At 44.1% G+C, this 14,804-nt stretch overlaps 1 protein-coding gene across 3 annotated transcripts in view; it reads right to left on the bottom strand.

Annotated features, from left to right (window-relative positions):
• The window catches only part of tprb (translocated promoter region b, nuclear basket protein), a 30,620-nt gene extending 16,042 nt beyond the window's left edge, over window positions 1–14,578 (bottom strand). For 2 of the 3 annotated variants that reach the window (XM_056415254.1, XM_056415256.1), the window contains exons 1-28: window positions 14,428–14,578; window positions 13,989–14,093; window positions 13,823–13,896; window positions 13,057–13,153; window positions 12,858–12,961; window positions 12,534–12,698; window positions 11,869–11,961; window positions 11,695–11,775; window positions 11,097–11,184; window positions 10,819–10,959; window positions 8,555–8,658; window positions 8,007–8,204; window positions 7,786–7,893; window positions 7,453–7,682; window positions 7,106–7,269; window positions 6,890–7,032; window positions 6,122–6,270; window positions 5,443–5,605; window positions 5,202–5,336; window positions 4,992–5,132; window positions 4,095–4,263; window positions 3,287–3,456; window positions 2,999–3,151; window positions 2,787–2,903; window positions 1,144–1,347; window positions 591–778; window positions 320–470; window positions 25–162 (exon numbers count right to left, since the gene is read on the bottom strand). In XM_056415254.1, the coding sequence (XP_056271229.1) occupies window positions 25–162; window positions 320–470; window positions 591–778; window positions 1,144–1,347; window positions 2,787–2,903; window positions 2,999–3,151; window positions 3,287–3,456; window positions 4,095–4,263; window positions 4,992–5,132; window positions 5,202–5,336; window positions 5,443–5,605; window positions 6,122–6,270; window positions 6,890–7,032; window positions 7,106–7,269; window positions 7,453–7,682; window positions 7,786–7,893; window positions 8,007–8,204; window positions 8,555–8,658; window positions 10,819–10,959; window positions 11,097–11,184; window positions 11,695–11,775; window positions 11,869–11,961; window positions 12,534–12,698; window positions 12,858–12,961; window positions 13,057–13,153; window positions 13,823–13,896; window positions 13,989–14,093; window positions 14,428–14,578 (3,924 nt within the window). The remainder of the gene's footprint in view (window positions 1–24; window positions 163–319; window positions 471–590; window positions 779–1,143; window positions 1,348–2,786; window positions 2,904–2,998; window positions 3,152–3,286; window positions 3,457–4,094; window positions 4,264–4,991; window positions 5,133–5,201; window positions 5,337–5,442; window positions 5,606–6,121; window positions 6,271–6,889; window positions 7,033–7,105; window positions 7,270–7,452; window positions 7,683–7,785; window positions 7,894–8,006; window positions 8,205–8,554; window positions 8,659–10,818; window positions 10,960–11,096; window positions 11,185–11,694; window positions 11,776–11,868; window positions 11,962–12,533; window positions 12,699–12,857; window positions 12,962–13,056; window positions 13,154–13,822; window positions 13,897–13,988; window positions 14,094–14,427) is intronic. The other variant, XM_056415255.1, reaches the window with a different exon arrangement.
• Between the last annotated feature and the right edge of the window lie 226 nt (window positions 14,579–14,804).

Raw genomic sequence — 14,804 nt, 5'->3', positions numbered from 1 at the left:
CATTAGATGAGACGCAGCAGATACCTTAGCTTGGGTTTGGTGCAGCTCTTGCTCCAGCTTGTCCCTCTCCTCACGCAGCATCTTGTTGGTCTCCATCAGGATGCTCATCGTCTCAGTCTTCTTCATCAGCTCGTCGTGCTGAGCCAGTGTCTTCGCCGTCACCTGATGGGAGTAAGCATCGGGCCTCAAGTCACACGCGGTACCTCCAGGAATGATTCTTAGAGGTCCGGTTGGACTCATTAAGTAATCAGTTATTGTCCAGAAAGAAATCTCAATCTTGAGTGATAATAAGACCTTCCAGATGTGATCAAAAACAAACCACCTGCATCCTCTCCTTCGCAGCACTCAAGCTGTCCTGCACCTCCTTCAGCTCTCGCTCCAGATGCTCCACCCGCAGACGGTAACGCAGACTCTCCCCTTGGGCGACCTCGAAGCGAGACTCAGAAATCTCTTTCTCTCGACGCACAAACCTTCGATGATGACAAACAAATAAAACGTGGGTGTCAAAAGATGGCGTGGAGAACGTGGGAGGACAGGAGCGAGACCACCAGGCTTCTCGACTGCATCATTTGGCACCGACGAGTCGTTACCTGAGAATCTCCAGGACCTGGTCTTGAGACTTGCCCTCCTCGGTCAGGGAGATGTTCAACGGACTCTCGCTGACCGCCTGCTGCAACTTGTCGGCCATCTTGCTGCTCATGGTCTGGATCTGCTCGTGCAGGAGGGTGTTCTGCCTCTGCAGCTCCTCGGAGCGGATCTCCATCTTTGACATCTCCTCCTGGAACGCGAGCGAAGACGTTACAAGTGAAAGAATTGCGTCAGAAAAGCTTGTTTTAAATATCACAAAACCAACAAATTAAAATCAAATACTCCTGAAATAATTTGCTAATTTTTATATATATATAAATATTTGAAACCATTTTTAATATCTAATTTATTGATAACTTATATCTTTTTAAAATATACATCTAATTACATTTAATATATATATAAATATATATATATAAAATCGAAAAAAATATATAATTATTTTAGATACATTTTTTTGTGTGGAATTTATTTATAAATAATAATAATTTTAAAAAAAAATATATATATATACGTATCCCGTCTTGCCATCATCTGGACTTCTATCAAAATCACCTTCAGGATCTTTTCCTGCTCCTCCCAGGAGACCCGGGCCTCCAGCAGCTCGGCGCCGACCCGCTGGGCTCTCTCGTCCAGCTGGTGTCGGAGCTCCGCGGCCTGCGTGGCCTGAGCCGTGGCGGCCTGCAGGGCCTTCACGTCGGCCGCGTGCAGGATCATCTCACGCTCGTACTTGTCTTGCGCTTCAAACGCCAGCTTAGCCTGAGAAACGGTGAAAGACGAGTTGACAGAATCATTGCGAGTAACGTCATCGAAGTGCAGAGGCAATTAATTACTGGAGCTGCACTAACCTATTGGAATAAGCTTGTTCTACTTAAATAAAAAAAAACAGGTGGTCCTGGAATTTGCTATTTGGAAAACCGGACGAATACATTTCAGTTTTCACCGCCTGACGCACCAGGACGTCTGATTGAAAGTTATTCTAGATGTCTGAGGTATGGAAATGGCAGGTGTTACATGTTCCAACAGGTAATCAGATAAAAAGGGAGACGTTTATTTGTTTTTCATGACATAACAAAACGTAAAATAATAAACCTCTGCGCTCAATAAAAAAACGCTTATTTTAAAATACACAAGTACAGAGCAATCTTTCATAAAATCTACACTATGTCAAATACTATGGGCAGGGTTTTTCCTGCATAGAGAACATTTGGGCGCGCGCCTAAGCCGTTTTCCCGAGCGCCTATGACAAATCCCGAGCGCCTAAGGCAAAAAAAAGTCCACGATGGAAAAAAAATAAATAAATCACTGCTGATCGAGGCGCGCGCCGGCATCGGAGCTCTGGCGCTCGCGAGCCGAGAAGAGTTGTTGACGGGGTGAAAGTGTGCTCACCGCAGAGCTTCGATGCCAGCGCGCGCATCGCTCCGAGAATTGTTTGCGGGCGGGGGGAGACGAAAATTACAGAGTGGCGGGTGGAGATTTCACCCTGTTATAATAGTAGGAGAAACAGTGTCTTCTTGTCTGATCAATACGCAACTGTGAGGTGCGCGAATGGACCGAGCGGCCAGCTGCTGATCACTCACTCAACAGCCCGACGTGCATGAATAGACGTTTTGGGAGCACCGAAGACCCATTTTGACCCAGGAAAAACCCTGATGGGTATTGTGGGTCAGTAGTTAGCAGGTCTGTCTTCCAATCAGCGGGTTAGTGGTTCAACCCCCGCCCTAAGTCAATGTGTCCTTGAGCAAGACACTTAACCCTGACTTGCTCCCTGTGGCTGTGTCTACGGTGTTAATGTAACATGTTAAGTGTCATTGAGGACCTTAAAAAGCGCGATATAAATTAAATGGATTATTATTTTTAAAATGTGAACGCAAAAAAATGTGAAGGCTTCTGCAAGTTTCCTTTATATTTCATAAAAGGAACCAAATGTGATCATTCGAACAGCAGATTTGAGGTATTTTCACGGTAAATTAAAAGTGATGATCGTCATATTCCTCTGAGGGATGTTAATTAAAAGGTTAACCAACAATAAACATTTTGACAGATTAATGCTATTAGTTAAATCGTTTAAATTAAATATTAACATGCAAAAAGATGAGCAAAAAATAATGAAGTGATAGCTGGTCCATCCTCAAGGTTAAGCCGACCCCCAAGGCACCAGTCGGTTAACACGGGTCAGCCATCTTGAGCACCCTCACCTGCTCTCGGCTGTCCTGCAGCGCCTGCTGCTGCTGGGCTTCAGCCACGTTGACCTGCTGCAGCGCCGCCTGGTGGTCGGCCTGAGCGCTGCAGAGTCTCCTCCTCAGGCTGCTCATCTAACGGCCACAAAACAAGCAGAAAGTTGTCTTTACTTCTATTGAACTGACCAGCAGCACTCAGGCGGTCCCGTGTGGAGGGAACTGTAGCGTACCTGTTCCTCGAGGGAGGCCAGGGCTCTCTTCTTCTGCTCCTCCGTGGAGAGTTTATCCTTCTCCGCCTCCAGAAGCTTCTCCTCCAGCCGGCGGTGCTGCCGCTCGGCCTCCTTCATGCGAGCCTCGATGGACGAGCGCGCCTGCTCCGTTACCTGGCGATTACAGACATGCAAGCGTAGTTTAATGGTAAAAAGTACAGTAGGACAATTAAACGTTGTTATTTCTTTAATCTTGAATGACTCTGGTTGTAGTCGATGTCGTTATGGCAGCGTGGCTTCGTGGTGCACCTGTTTCTCTTTGTCCAGGGACTCCTCCAGGCTCTGGGCCATGGCCCGGTACTGATCCACGCTGGCCGTGGCCACCCGGAGGCTCTCCGCCAGCTCCAAGGACCGGGACTCGGCGAGCCGCAGGCGGCCCTGCAGGTCCTCGCGGTCGTGATCAGACCCCGGCAGCAGGCCTGAAGGAGGAGGAGGAAAAAGAAGAAGTGGAGTAGAAGAAGAAGAAGAGGAGGAGAGGAAGTGTGAAGAAGAAGGATGAGAAGAAGAAGAAGGATAAGAAGAAGGAAGAAGAGGAGCAGAAGGATGATGAAGAAGAAGAAGGAAGAATCAGAATCAGAGAAATGTGAAAACAAGACAGTTACTAGAAGGGACTAATTACACTGGGAGGAGTCTCAAAGTTTAAAATGTTTTTGGGATTTTAAGCAAAAGACATTTCATAATATCTAAAAATCTCTTTTATTGCCTCCCGGTTGATATAAACTGACAACATGATGAGCTGGAGAGACGAAACATCCTCAGTTATTTTGTTCAACCGGTTTCGTGGAAAACTAAAACCAACCGACTGCGTCACATTTGTAAAATAAAATACATTTATCTTTTTACGTCTCTTATTAACCTCCAAAAAAACATGCCGACGGGCATTTTAATGAGAATTGTCGTGCACAATAACGACTCAGACAGACTTTATGAGAAGCTGTAAACAATCTAACTCTAATGATGTCACCAAGGAACGGTCTGCTTATACGTGTGTGGTGTATGTTTAATATGAGCACATGTATGGATTCCTCTTCACATGGTTCTAAGTGTGTGCTCATACCTCTGGCGCTGGTTGTGGGGGGGGAGCTCAGGCTGTGGCGCCGCTCGCTGCTGCCCAGCTGCAGCCGGAGGGTGTTGAGCTCCAGCTCGGCGCCGCTCAGCAGCTCTTTGGTCCTCTGGTGGGTCGGAACCTGCAGCTCCAGCTGCCTCTTTACCTCCATCAACTGGATCTGGGGATTCAATCCTGTCACTTCTGTGTCTGGGTTTAAATGCGTTGGTGTTGCGCCCTGAAATATGTTACGTCATATCCCAGAGCAATCTAATACAACCGTGTCCATTACTTATAATTTACTTCGAATGTGTGATTAAGGTTAATTCATGTGTTGTTCCTATATTTGAGAGCGTTGATCACCTGAGCAGATACTAACTGTGACAGGAGGAAAGTGCTTGTTGTCCCTTTTGGAAGAGAGCACTGTCTCTTTAAGAGAGGAGCAGTGGGGTCTCTTTAAGAGAGGAGCGCTGCTTTATCTTTAAGAGAGCGGCGCTGCCTCTAAGAGAGCGGCGCTGCCTCTTTAAGAGAGGAGCAGCGCTGCCTCTTTAAGAGAGGAGCGCTGCTGCCTCTTTAAGAGAGGAGCAGTGCTGCCTCTTTAAGAGAGGAGCAGTGCTGCCTCTTTAAGAGAGCGGCGCTGCCTCTTTAAGAGAGGAGCAGCGCTGCCTCTTTAAGAGAGGAGCAGCGCTGCCTCTTTAAGAGAGGAGCAGTGCTGCCTCTTTAAGAGAGGAGCAGTGCTGCCTCTTTAAGAGAGCGGCGCTGCCTCTTTAAGAGACTTTTTCTTGTCATTTTAAGGGTGCAACATTTGCTTCAATTGGTCTGCGTGTTCAGGACCTTTAGACAACAACCGGGTCAGACATGATTGAGGTGGAACACCGTTGCTGGGCAACCAGTCAATGTCCCGCTTACTTCCTGGTTCCTGCTGAGCAGGTGGCGCTGCTCCACCTCGTGCTCCAGCCTCTTCTGCAGCTGGGAGATCTCTCGTTCCTGCTTCTCCACCTGGCCGTTCAGACGTCGGTGCGTCTCGGCCTCCGAGCGCTCGAGAGTGGCCTGGAAGGAGGCAGCCGTTAGCGTGTGAACCGTGTGTGTGAGAGATCCAACGTCATACTTCTAGAGTACCTGAATTGCCTGGAGGTTGGCCATCAGCAGGCTCTGGCTCTGTTGGTGGCTCAGGATGGACTCCCTCTCCTGGTTCAGTTGAGACTCCACGAGCTTCAGCAGGTCCCTCTCCTTCCGGAGACTCTCGGCGCGGCCCTACGCAGGAACCAAGACGACGTGTCACAATCCTCCATCACGACGACAATGAAATGCAAAGCGGCGAACATCACCAGGACGTATTAAAATACGATGAATGACAAACCTCAGCCATGGTGAGCTTCTCTCGGGCAGCCTTCAGATCCTCGTTCAGAGTGTGGCTGGTCTGCTCGTGCCTCTGTGCGGCGGCGGCCATCTTCTGGCCTTTCTCTCTGAGGGAGGCGATCTCTTTCCTGTAGCGCTCCACGTTGTCCTGAAGCATCTCGTACCTGATGTTGAGACATTCAATTTAGTGGCCCATGTTAACGCATTTATTTATTTATGAATGAATGATACATATAAATATATATTTAAAAAAAATATTTATTTATTTTACAATTATATATATTAAAAACAATTATATAAACTTTTATATATATATATATATATAAACCTAAAAAGTATTTTTTTAAAATAAAGTTTATATATAATAGTGCATATATTTAAAAAAATATATTTATTTGTAATATATATATAATTATTTTTTTAAATATAAAACAAATCATATATAAACTTTTTTTGAAATATATATATTTTATTTAAGTATATATATCCATATATCTAATTTGTTTCCATACATATATACACACACACATACGTATACATTTACATATATATATTTAAAAAATGTTTATATATAAGAAATTATATAAATATAAATATATATAAATAAAAAATGATATGAATAATTTTGTTTTTTTAACACACCAAGTGTTACCAGAAGACGGTTCCTTAAACTAACTTACCTCTTCGAGGCAAACTCGAGCTGGGTGGATATCTTAGAGTTCTGGGCGTGGAGGTCAGAGAGCTGCTCCTGGAGCTTCTCGTTCTGCTCCGCCGTGGCCTTGTTACACTCCATGCGCTCCTTCTTGTAGGCAGAAAACACTTCTTGCAACTGCAATCAGACAAAAGAGTTTAGATATTATAGTCTGAGAAATACCTTTGAGGGACAACTAACAGGCTACAGCCGTCTTTGACCGACTCGTACAAGACTGCGGTCAAAGGGTTAGTTACTGGTGTTCAGTAACTTCTACGACTGAACCACTGAATTATATTTGTGGATGACCTTTCATGAAAGAACCATATAAAACTAATATGTTGTCAGTTTATTTATCAACATAGGTTTAGATTATTTGGGGCACATCATTAACTCACTTGTTTTTTATATTGTATATACATGTTGTATTTCTGCTGTTTTCAATGTCTTTTTTATATTTATGCTGTGATTTGTAAATGACATGCATGTACGAGGAGAGCGTACATTTAACAAGTCAAATTACATGCATGTTCAAATGTACATGGCCAATAAATTTAATTCTGATTAAGCAAACGTCGATCTGTCAATATAGCCACATCGCCACCTAGTGGCAGACACGGGAAACAAATGAGCCAAGCTCCTAAAAAATATCCATGAATACAGATCACCTCACTATCCTCATAACTACAGGATGTACCGACTGTTGCATGGCCGAGATTAATACACTTATTCTGTCTTATTTCAATTGTTTTCTCACCTGTTGCAAAGCCGCCTTGGCCTCCAAGGCTTCGGAAGACTCCTTCCCCATGGACACGAGGGAAGTGGGCGTTCCCGCGGTGGGAATGGCTGCAGGTGAGCACCGGGGGGTGGAGGTCAGGGTGAACTCCTCGGGTTGTGCACCTGGAAAAAGCCAACATTAAATTGCTTGAAGCGGCTAAATGTGCGGTGTCCATATGATAGACAAGGCGGTTACCCTGCTGAGGGAAGCTGACTCCGGTGGCCTGAGCCAGCAGCACCCGGTACAAGTCCCTCTGCCTCACGATGGACTCGGTGACCTTCACCTGCTCGCTGCGCTGCTCGTTCAGGGTCTCCAGCTCCAGCTTGGCTTTGTCAAAGCGCTGCTCCAGTTCACCACGCCTGGGGAAAAAGATCATTTTTCTTAGTTGGACAACTTTAGTTTCTTGTGATAATAAGATTTATGAATCTAAACACATATTTGGGTGTTTTTATACTTTTTATTTCCCCAATCTCTGATTGTGGATCGTCCTCAAAAAGTTCAGTTTGTTTACGGCAAGAAACCATATTCACATCTTGACGTACTTATCGCCCGAGGCCTCAAGCTCCTCCTTCTCCTGGGCGTCGCTCAGCTCCCTGAGGGCCACCAGGAGGCGCTGGTTCTGCTTCTGGAGCTCCTCGACGCCGCGGAAGGTCACCAGGTGTTGGCTGATCACCTCCGATGTGCTGCTGACGTCGGCCGAGCTCACCTCCTCCTCCTCGTGGATCACGTAGTTCCCGCGAGCCTCTTCCAGCTCGATCAGCAGCACACGCACCTATCGGGGGGGAAGACCACGGGCGGAATACAAAATAAGAATTCTCGGGGATGAACTGTAACGCGGATGATCCCTCAAACGGGACGCAGAGTGAGCGCCGCACCTGTTGCGCCATGTCTCCCAGCTGCAGCTCGCACCTCTGGTTGTCCCTCTCCAGTACGGAGGAGCGCTTGTTGGCTTCGTCGGCTTCCTTCTGTAGACGATGCACCTCCTGGAAACAAAAAATAGTTATTTGTGCATTTATTGATTGTGCAGACCATAAAACCTGTGGAATGCCAAAACTAAATCAAACTGTAACCCCCCCACGCCGCTCGTGTTCGTCACCTTCACAGCCTGCTCCAGCTTGGCGGACAGACTGACCACCGACTTCTGCATGCGCTCGTGCTCGTCCCTCTGCCGCTTGAGGATCGGCGCTTTGGCCTCCACCTCCTGCACGATGTCGTCCAGGTACTTGTTGACTCGCTTGTTCTCCAGTCGCTCCAACTGCAGCTGCTCCTGGCTCTCCACGTACGCCGTGTACAGCTGAAGAATGCACAGTCACGCCTCATGTCACAATACAGGTAGAAAGAGGGGCGGGGAGCAGAGGGGACGCTCTGTGCTCACGGTCCTGGAACGAGGAAGTCGACAACCAGCAGGAACATATCACTTTTCCAGGTTTTCCATGACCGTATGAACCCGGAGATACGGATCGGTCCCATAATGGTGGACTGGATATGCAGCACATGTTCAATTTACTGCATCACATCACATTGGAATTCCACCGTGGGAGTCTATTGGCCCATCATCAGACTCACATGCACTCAGACCAATGATCAGATACTCATAGAGGGTCATAGAGGGTTATAATAGAGTAGTGTTGGTGTTTCCCGTACCTCCGTCAGCTTCATGCCGGGCTTTATCTTGGATACAGTCGCCGCCGTTGGAGACATCGTCGTCATTTGCTCCTCTGCGATCAGAGACGTGATGCCAAGAGGGCCTGGGTTTAAAAAGAGGAGATCACAGGTCATTTATTTAAATAAAAAATAGTCCCACTTCAGCCTACTGGCCAAACCCATCGCCATTTAATGTCTGGATATATTGTATTGTGTGATGACTGTATTTACTCTATAGAGAGATGCAGGTGTGTCTACACACAGGTGTACAGGATATAGATAAATATAAATAAAATATATATATAATAAAAATAAAAAAATTAATAAATATATATAATAACAAAATATATTTTAAGAAATATAAAAAAATATATATATATTATTTAATATATATATAAATATATATATAATAAAAAATATATATATATTAGGGGTGGGCAAGTTAACGCGTTAATCTTGCGTTAACGCATCAATTAATTAACGCCGACAATTATTTTATCTCGCGTTAACGCAGGTTTTATTATTTATTTTATTATTGTAAAAGTGTGTTGCTCACAGGCTTTTATTTTGTAAAAGTCTGCTACTGATTGCTGCGGAACCGGAAAAGAAAGTCATTCGCGGTTTAACAAACATGGAGAAGAGTACGGAGATTTTAAATGGCCATTTTCAATTTAAAGTTCTTAAAGACGGCGGAGTCGACAGAAACAAAGTCATATGTAACACTGCCAAGTTGAATTGTCTTATCACCGGAGTACTTCCAGTCTTAAATATCATTTAAATGCTAAACACACCGTTGATGCAGCAAATCATACAACAAACACACAGTGGAGCGAGGCTTCGGCAGACGACGCTGCAGGGAGGAGATCAACCAAGAGAAGAGAACCAACGCCAGCGAAGTGGAGAGCTACTGCAGGCCGGTTAGTGAGGGGGACCAGACGTCCTCTTTCCCCGGACACGTCCTGCTTTTGAGACCTAAAAAATGCGTCCGGCTGGGATTCCAAAAACGTCGGGATTTTGCTTCGTCGGATATTTGTGTTTCTCTGGGTTTTCACAAACTAGTATTTACCCCTTACAAGTTTTGGAAATGGTATCTCCCTTCTTGCACGAGCTCTGACGGTATAGAGAACAGTCATTGGTCGACCGATCTCAGGGTTGCCAGATACACGATAATTATCCTCCAAATACAACCACGTTGAGCCTTTGGTACGATACTTCACCATCTCCAACCTGGCAACACGGAGCACCTCGCCGCCTCCACTAGTTCATTGTTGTTTGTGCTGTAAACTACGACCAGCGCCGCCGCTCCCATAGCGCACTACGCGCTGTGCGTAGGGCACCACGTCCTGAGGGGGCTCCACAGAATAGGCAACTAAAAAATCCTCAGTTATAATAATTATAATGCCGATATTATTTCAGTCTAGAAATATTAGGCACCTTTTAGGCATGTATATCACAAAACAGGCAGAACAAGAGAGATGTTTAATCTCAGAACCCCCCCCCCCCCATTCACATGCCCTGACTGATGAAAACAGAGGAGAGACGTGATGCTGAAACGTGCGCGGGACACTTTACTGAAGTTGCACAGCAGTGGAATGTGTCAGATAAAGTCACCACTGAGCACAGATGGAGCACCAGAGATGATCGCTGCTGCGAGACGACTGCCTTTGATCATGTCCCTGCTTCGCTCAGTCTCCAGCGCTCTGTCACAGTGTCTCTGCATCACTGCGTTTGACAATGTCCTGACAGATTTCATGGCACTTTAGTTCATATGGCAGTACATTTAAAATAAGTGTCAAGTTCTAGGAATTGACAAACTGCAAAGTGTTTTCTGGTGTCTCTAACAGGGACAACAAATGTTATGGCACTTTCATTCATATGACAGAACATTTAAATAGAAGTGCGTTATACACTACTTTTGAATTAATGATTGGATTTTGCGTATACAAATGCAATTAATCGTGATTAATCAGGGAAATCATGCGATTAAAAATTGTAATCGTTGCCCAGCCCTAATATATATATATATATATACATATGCACACACACGTCTGGCTCGGCGAAATGAGGTGACCTCTTTTTATTTGTTTGTATGCATTTATCTCCCCGTTCCTCGAGGTGAGTGTAACAGTGGGTTAAGTGAGCAAAAAGATGAAAATGCAGGTGTGTCTACACACAGGTGTACAGGAAGAGTGTGTGTTTAGGTACATATGTACAAAGAGAGGTGAGCTCTTTTTATCCATTTCTCCAGAATCAACCAAACGAACCTCTGAGTTTGGCGCTGGACAGCAGCTCGTTGGCGTCGTCCAGCTCCTTCTCCAGAGCGCGGACCCTCTCCTTCAGCTCGGCCACGCTCTGGTCCGTGGCGCCGTTCATCTCCTGCAGCGTCTCTTCCAGGGCCTTGTTGGCTGTGAAGATTCAACAGATCAAACGTCAGGAGACTCAAATATAAACTAAACCATAAGATAAGCAAACAAGCATATTCAGACTTTCTTTCTAGGAAGAAACGAATAACTAAACAAGTGAGAACGGTCGCTGTGGTCACCTTCTCCGGCGTCTTTCAGCAGCTTGTGCAGCTCCTCCACGGCGCCACTCAGCTCGGTACTCTTTGCCTCAGAATCCGCCGACGCTCCCTGAAGGCACCACGACAACAAAAGGATGGAGTTAACTTAGAAACACGGTAAATGACTTCAGTAGAAAGAGAACTATTACAAACACATGAGGCATTAATGTTGTCTTCCAAGACTAATTAAATGCCACAACTCAAATTTAAACTCCATAAATAAGTCAACCCATTTAAAGAGACGCTGGCATATTCTGGAAATGTGAAACCGTGACACACCATGGAGGAAAAACTGATTATTAATTAATTACTGGGAATAAATGCTTTGCGGTTCCTCATCCGCGCGTCGTCCGTCACACATTTACATGAATGGAGGCAGCTTCCCAGACATGAATGTTTCTTAAATTAGCTCCGTTATGTCTCTTAACTTTAAGTTTATTTTAACTCGTCTTGTTCGGTTTATTTTTTTGTGTTCCTCATGTCGCTGCCTGTCTTGTCCAGGTCACTCTCAAAAAAGAGATTTTAATCTCAATGAGTTTCAGCTGGTTTAATAATAATTAACGAGATAATAAAAATATACCTTGTATAGATTGGAAAGCTTGATGTTAGCGTTCAGCTCGTTTCTGAACTTCTCCTCCACGGTGGCTTGTTGTTCTTTGGCCTAGAGTGAGCAAAGACGAGGTCACACACACACAACAGTGTAATAAGAATACGTAAATACTTGGTATAAGCTTTGAGAAATACCACAACGTACTTCTTTCAATGTGCCGATCACGTCCTCGTTGCGTTTCTGAAGGTTCTCGTTTGAATTCTTGAAACTTGCCAATTGGTCTTGTTGTCGGTTCAACTTAAGTCACAAAGAAAAAGAACAAATAAGTAATTATAGGAGATGAAATCATTCAGAAATTAGGTGCTTCAAATAAAGTATCCACACTGTACAACACAACTATTGTCCTGTAGAGCATCCCAGCCCCGCTCGGCATTTACAACTAAAACATGGACACGACATCCATTTCATTGCATTTGTTGTTGTCGTATTTAAATGAACAAAGAGAATTCCAAAGCATACAGTTTATAACCTTAAACGACCCAAATGAATGAGAGACAATAGTTTGATTAATAGAATGAACATTCATGTCTTTTCACTTATGGTGCGAGTATAAAACGTGCGTATGTCAGCTTATATTCAGAGCGTCTTCCTTTTTTAAACATATTAACCATTTAAAACTCAGCTTACATAAACATATGAATATAACACATTTCCACGACTTTTCCGGAACTTATAGGAATCTTTTCCCCCCCATGACTTTTCCAGGCCTGGAAATAACCATTTTACAATTCCATGCCTTCTCCAGGTTTTTCTTGACCGTAGAACCCTGAATCAAACACTTTTATGTGAATGAAAGGAGGCGCACACACCTCGTCTTCCTTGTTCTCCAGCTTGCATTTCAGCTCCAGGATGTCGTTGCCCTTCTGCCGGGAGAGGGCCAGCAGCTCCTCGCTCTTCGCTTGCAACTCGTGGTTGAGCCAAGTGGTCTGGTTGTTCAGCAGCTCCTTCTCCTGATTCATACGCTTCTCCTTGTACTGCGAACCACCAGCACTTCATTTAGCCACTCGTGTTAAGGGTTGAACCGGATACACGTGTGCAGTTTAGTAGTCGGTAATAAATGTGTACAAAGTCACTCCCACTATGAATTAATCTGATAAAGATATCGATGAACTATATGATATGGTATCGCTCACTTTGATGTTGACTTCAGCCGATTCAAGTTCATCCAACTTCATCTGGAGGGCCATCTTGGAGGTGTTGACCTCCACCATCTTGTCATTGAGTTGCCTGAAGTCATCTGGGGAAGCAACAGAACGAACACGTGTCGTAAACGATAACAGAACATGAATAAAAAGTGTTGATCAATGTTTAGACTCATTATTTTGTCCATACCATTTAAATGCTCCACTTCCAAGGACCTCCTCTCCAGAGTTCGCACAAGTTCTCGCTTTTCGGTCTCCAGTTCTTCTTTGGCCTTTGCCAGCAAAATCTTTTTTTTTTAAAGAAAGAAAGAAAAAGCATCTTAACTTAGTGATAGTTTTTACAGATTAACTGCAAATCATATCTGGACTTTTGTGCAACATCAATATAACCCAAAGTTAAACAATTTTGTCAAAACAAAAACAATTGGTTCTTTCTCCAACTTCTGAAAATATTTGATAGTTTTCCCAAAATATTGTCCTCTGCATGTACTTCCACAATTCAATCACAGCAACTGAGGCTCAGTAGAAGCAGAAGATCGACGTTGTGCCCATGTGGCCTTGGGCAAGACACTTAACCCCAAATATGCTTCCCAAATGTGTGTGCATGTTGGATCGTATCGATGGGCAGGTGTTGCACCTTTCATGGTATTTCTTGCCATTAGGTGTATGACATGCTGGTAAAAAGCGACGAGAAAAGCACCATACAAGTCCATGGTTTCTCAAGCCTTTAGAGTTTAATCAAAATGTACCAAATTTTTCTTAAATCAATGTGTTCAGAGGATTGTTCAAATGTAAAAACAACAAACTGAACAGCTGCACTAAACTTTAGCAGATACATTGAGTCATTAAAATGCAGACATCATCCACTATTGACACACATCACAGGTGTTGTTGTTTACAAAGTCCATAAAACACACAATATAACCCAACAGTAACATGTCCATCTCGTCTCGTACCTGCTCAGATGACAGCCTCGCGTGAGAGGATTCATATTCTCCATTCTTCTCACGCACACTTTTAAGATCTTCCTCTAATAAAAAAAAGGAGATTTAAAAGTAATGCACATCGTGAAGTAATCCACGTTAAAAGCACACGCAGAGCAGCAGTACGTCCAGTTCGTACCTTGCTCTTTAAACTCCTCTTTGAGTTGAAGATGTTCTTGATTCTGGGACAAATAGTCTTCTTGACTCTGAGAGAGTTGTTTCACCTTTTCAAAGAATTGTTGTTCTGGGAGAAGAAAGATCGGCAAATACACAACACGAGAGGTTAGCGTGATGAATTGGACCGGTGCTGTTAGCTCAGGAGCTAAGCTAACGCTAGCATTTAGCGTCAAGTTGTCTCCACAGAGAACAGTGTTAGCTTAGCTCTAGCTTTCCCCCCAAACGTTCACAGCCGTTATTAGACATGTACAATAATGAACAATGTGAGGTTAATCTCCCAGTAAGCTCATAGCAAAGTTTTCCACTTTTAGCAGCTTCCAGCTCACCGGCGTGAGCGCATGAAGCAAAAACAGTTAGCACTTAGCATCGATTGGCAGACACATTACGAGGCGATGTCTTACCGCTGTCAACGCGAAATTGTTCCTGTTGTGCTTTTACATAATCTATTTCATAGAGCTGGTCCGACAAAAGCCTCTCGAGTTTGTTCTGAACGGTTTTTGGTATCTTTGATAGCTCGGAAGGCTCCAACTCCTGCAGCAGCAGTGCCGCCATTTTTCTCCATGAATCTAACGAGCTTCTTCTACTTCGACTTTTTGGTAAGTTTTATTGGCGGTTGACAAACAACTGTTTTGTGCATTAGCGCCACCAAGTGGTATGGAGTGAGGATGTCTTAAACTTTTATTGTGAATAAAATAAATTAAATAAATAAAATAAATAAAATAAATTAAATAAATTAAATAAATTAAATAAATTAAATAAATTAAATAAATTAAATAAA

This window comes from Pseudoliparis swirei, chromosome 5, assembly GCF_029220125.1.
Source record: "Pseudoliparis swirei isolate HS2019 ecotype Mariana Trench chromosome 5, NWPU_hadal_v1, whole genome shotgun sequence".
NCBI classification, from domain to species: Eukaryota; Metazoa; Chordata; class Actinopteri; order Perciformes; family Liparidae; genus Pseudoliparis; species Pseudoliparis swirei.
This window is presented reverse-complemented; position numbering and strand designations above follow the sequence as displayed.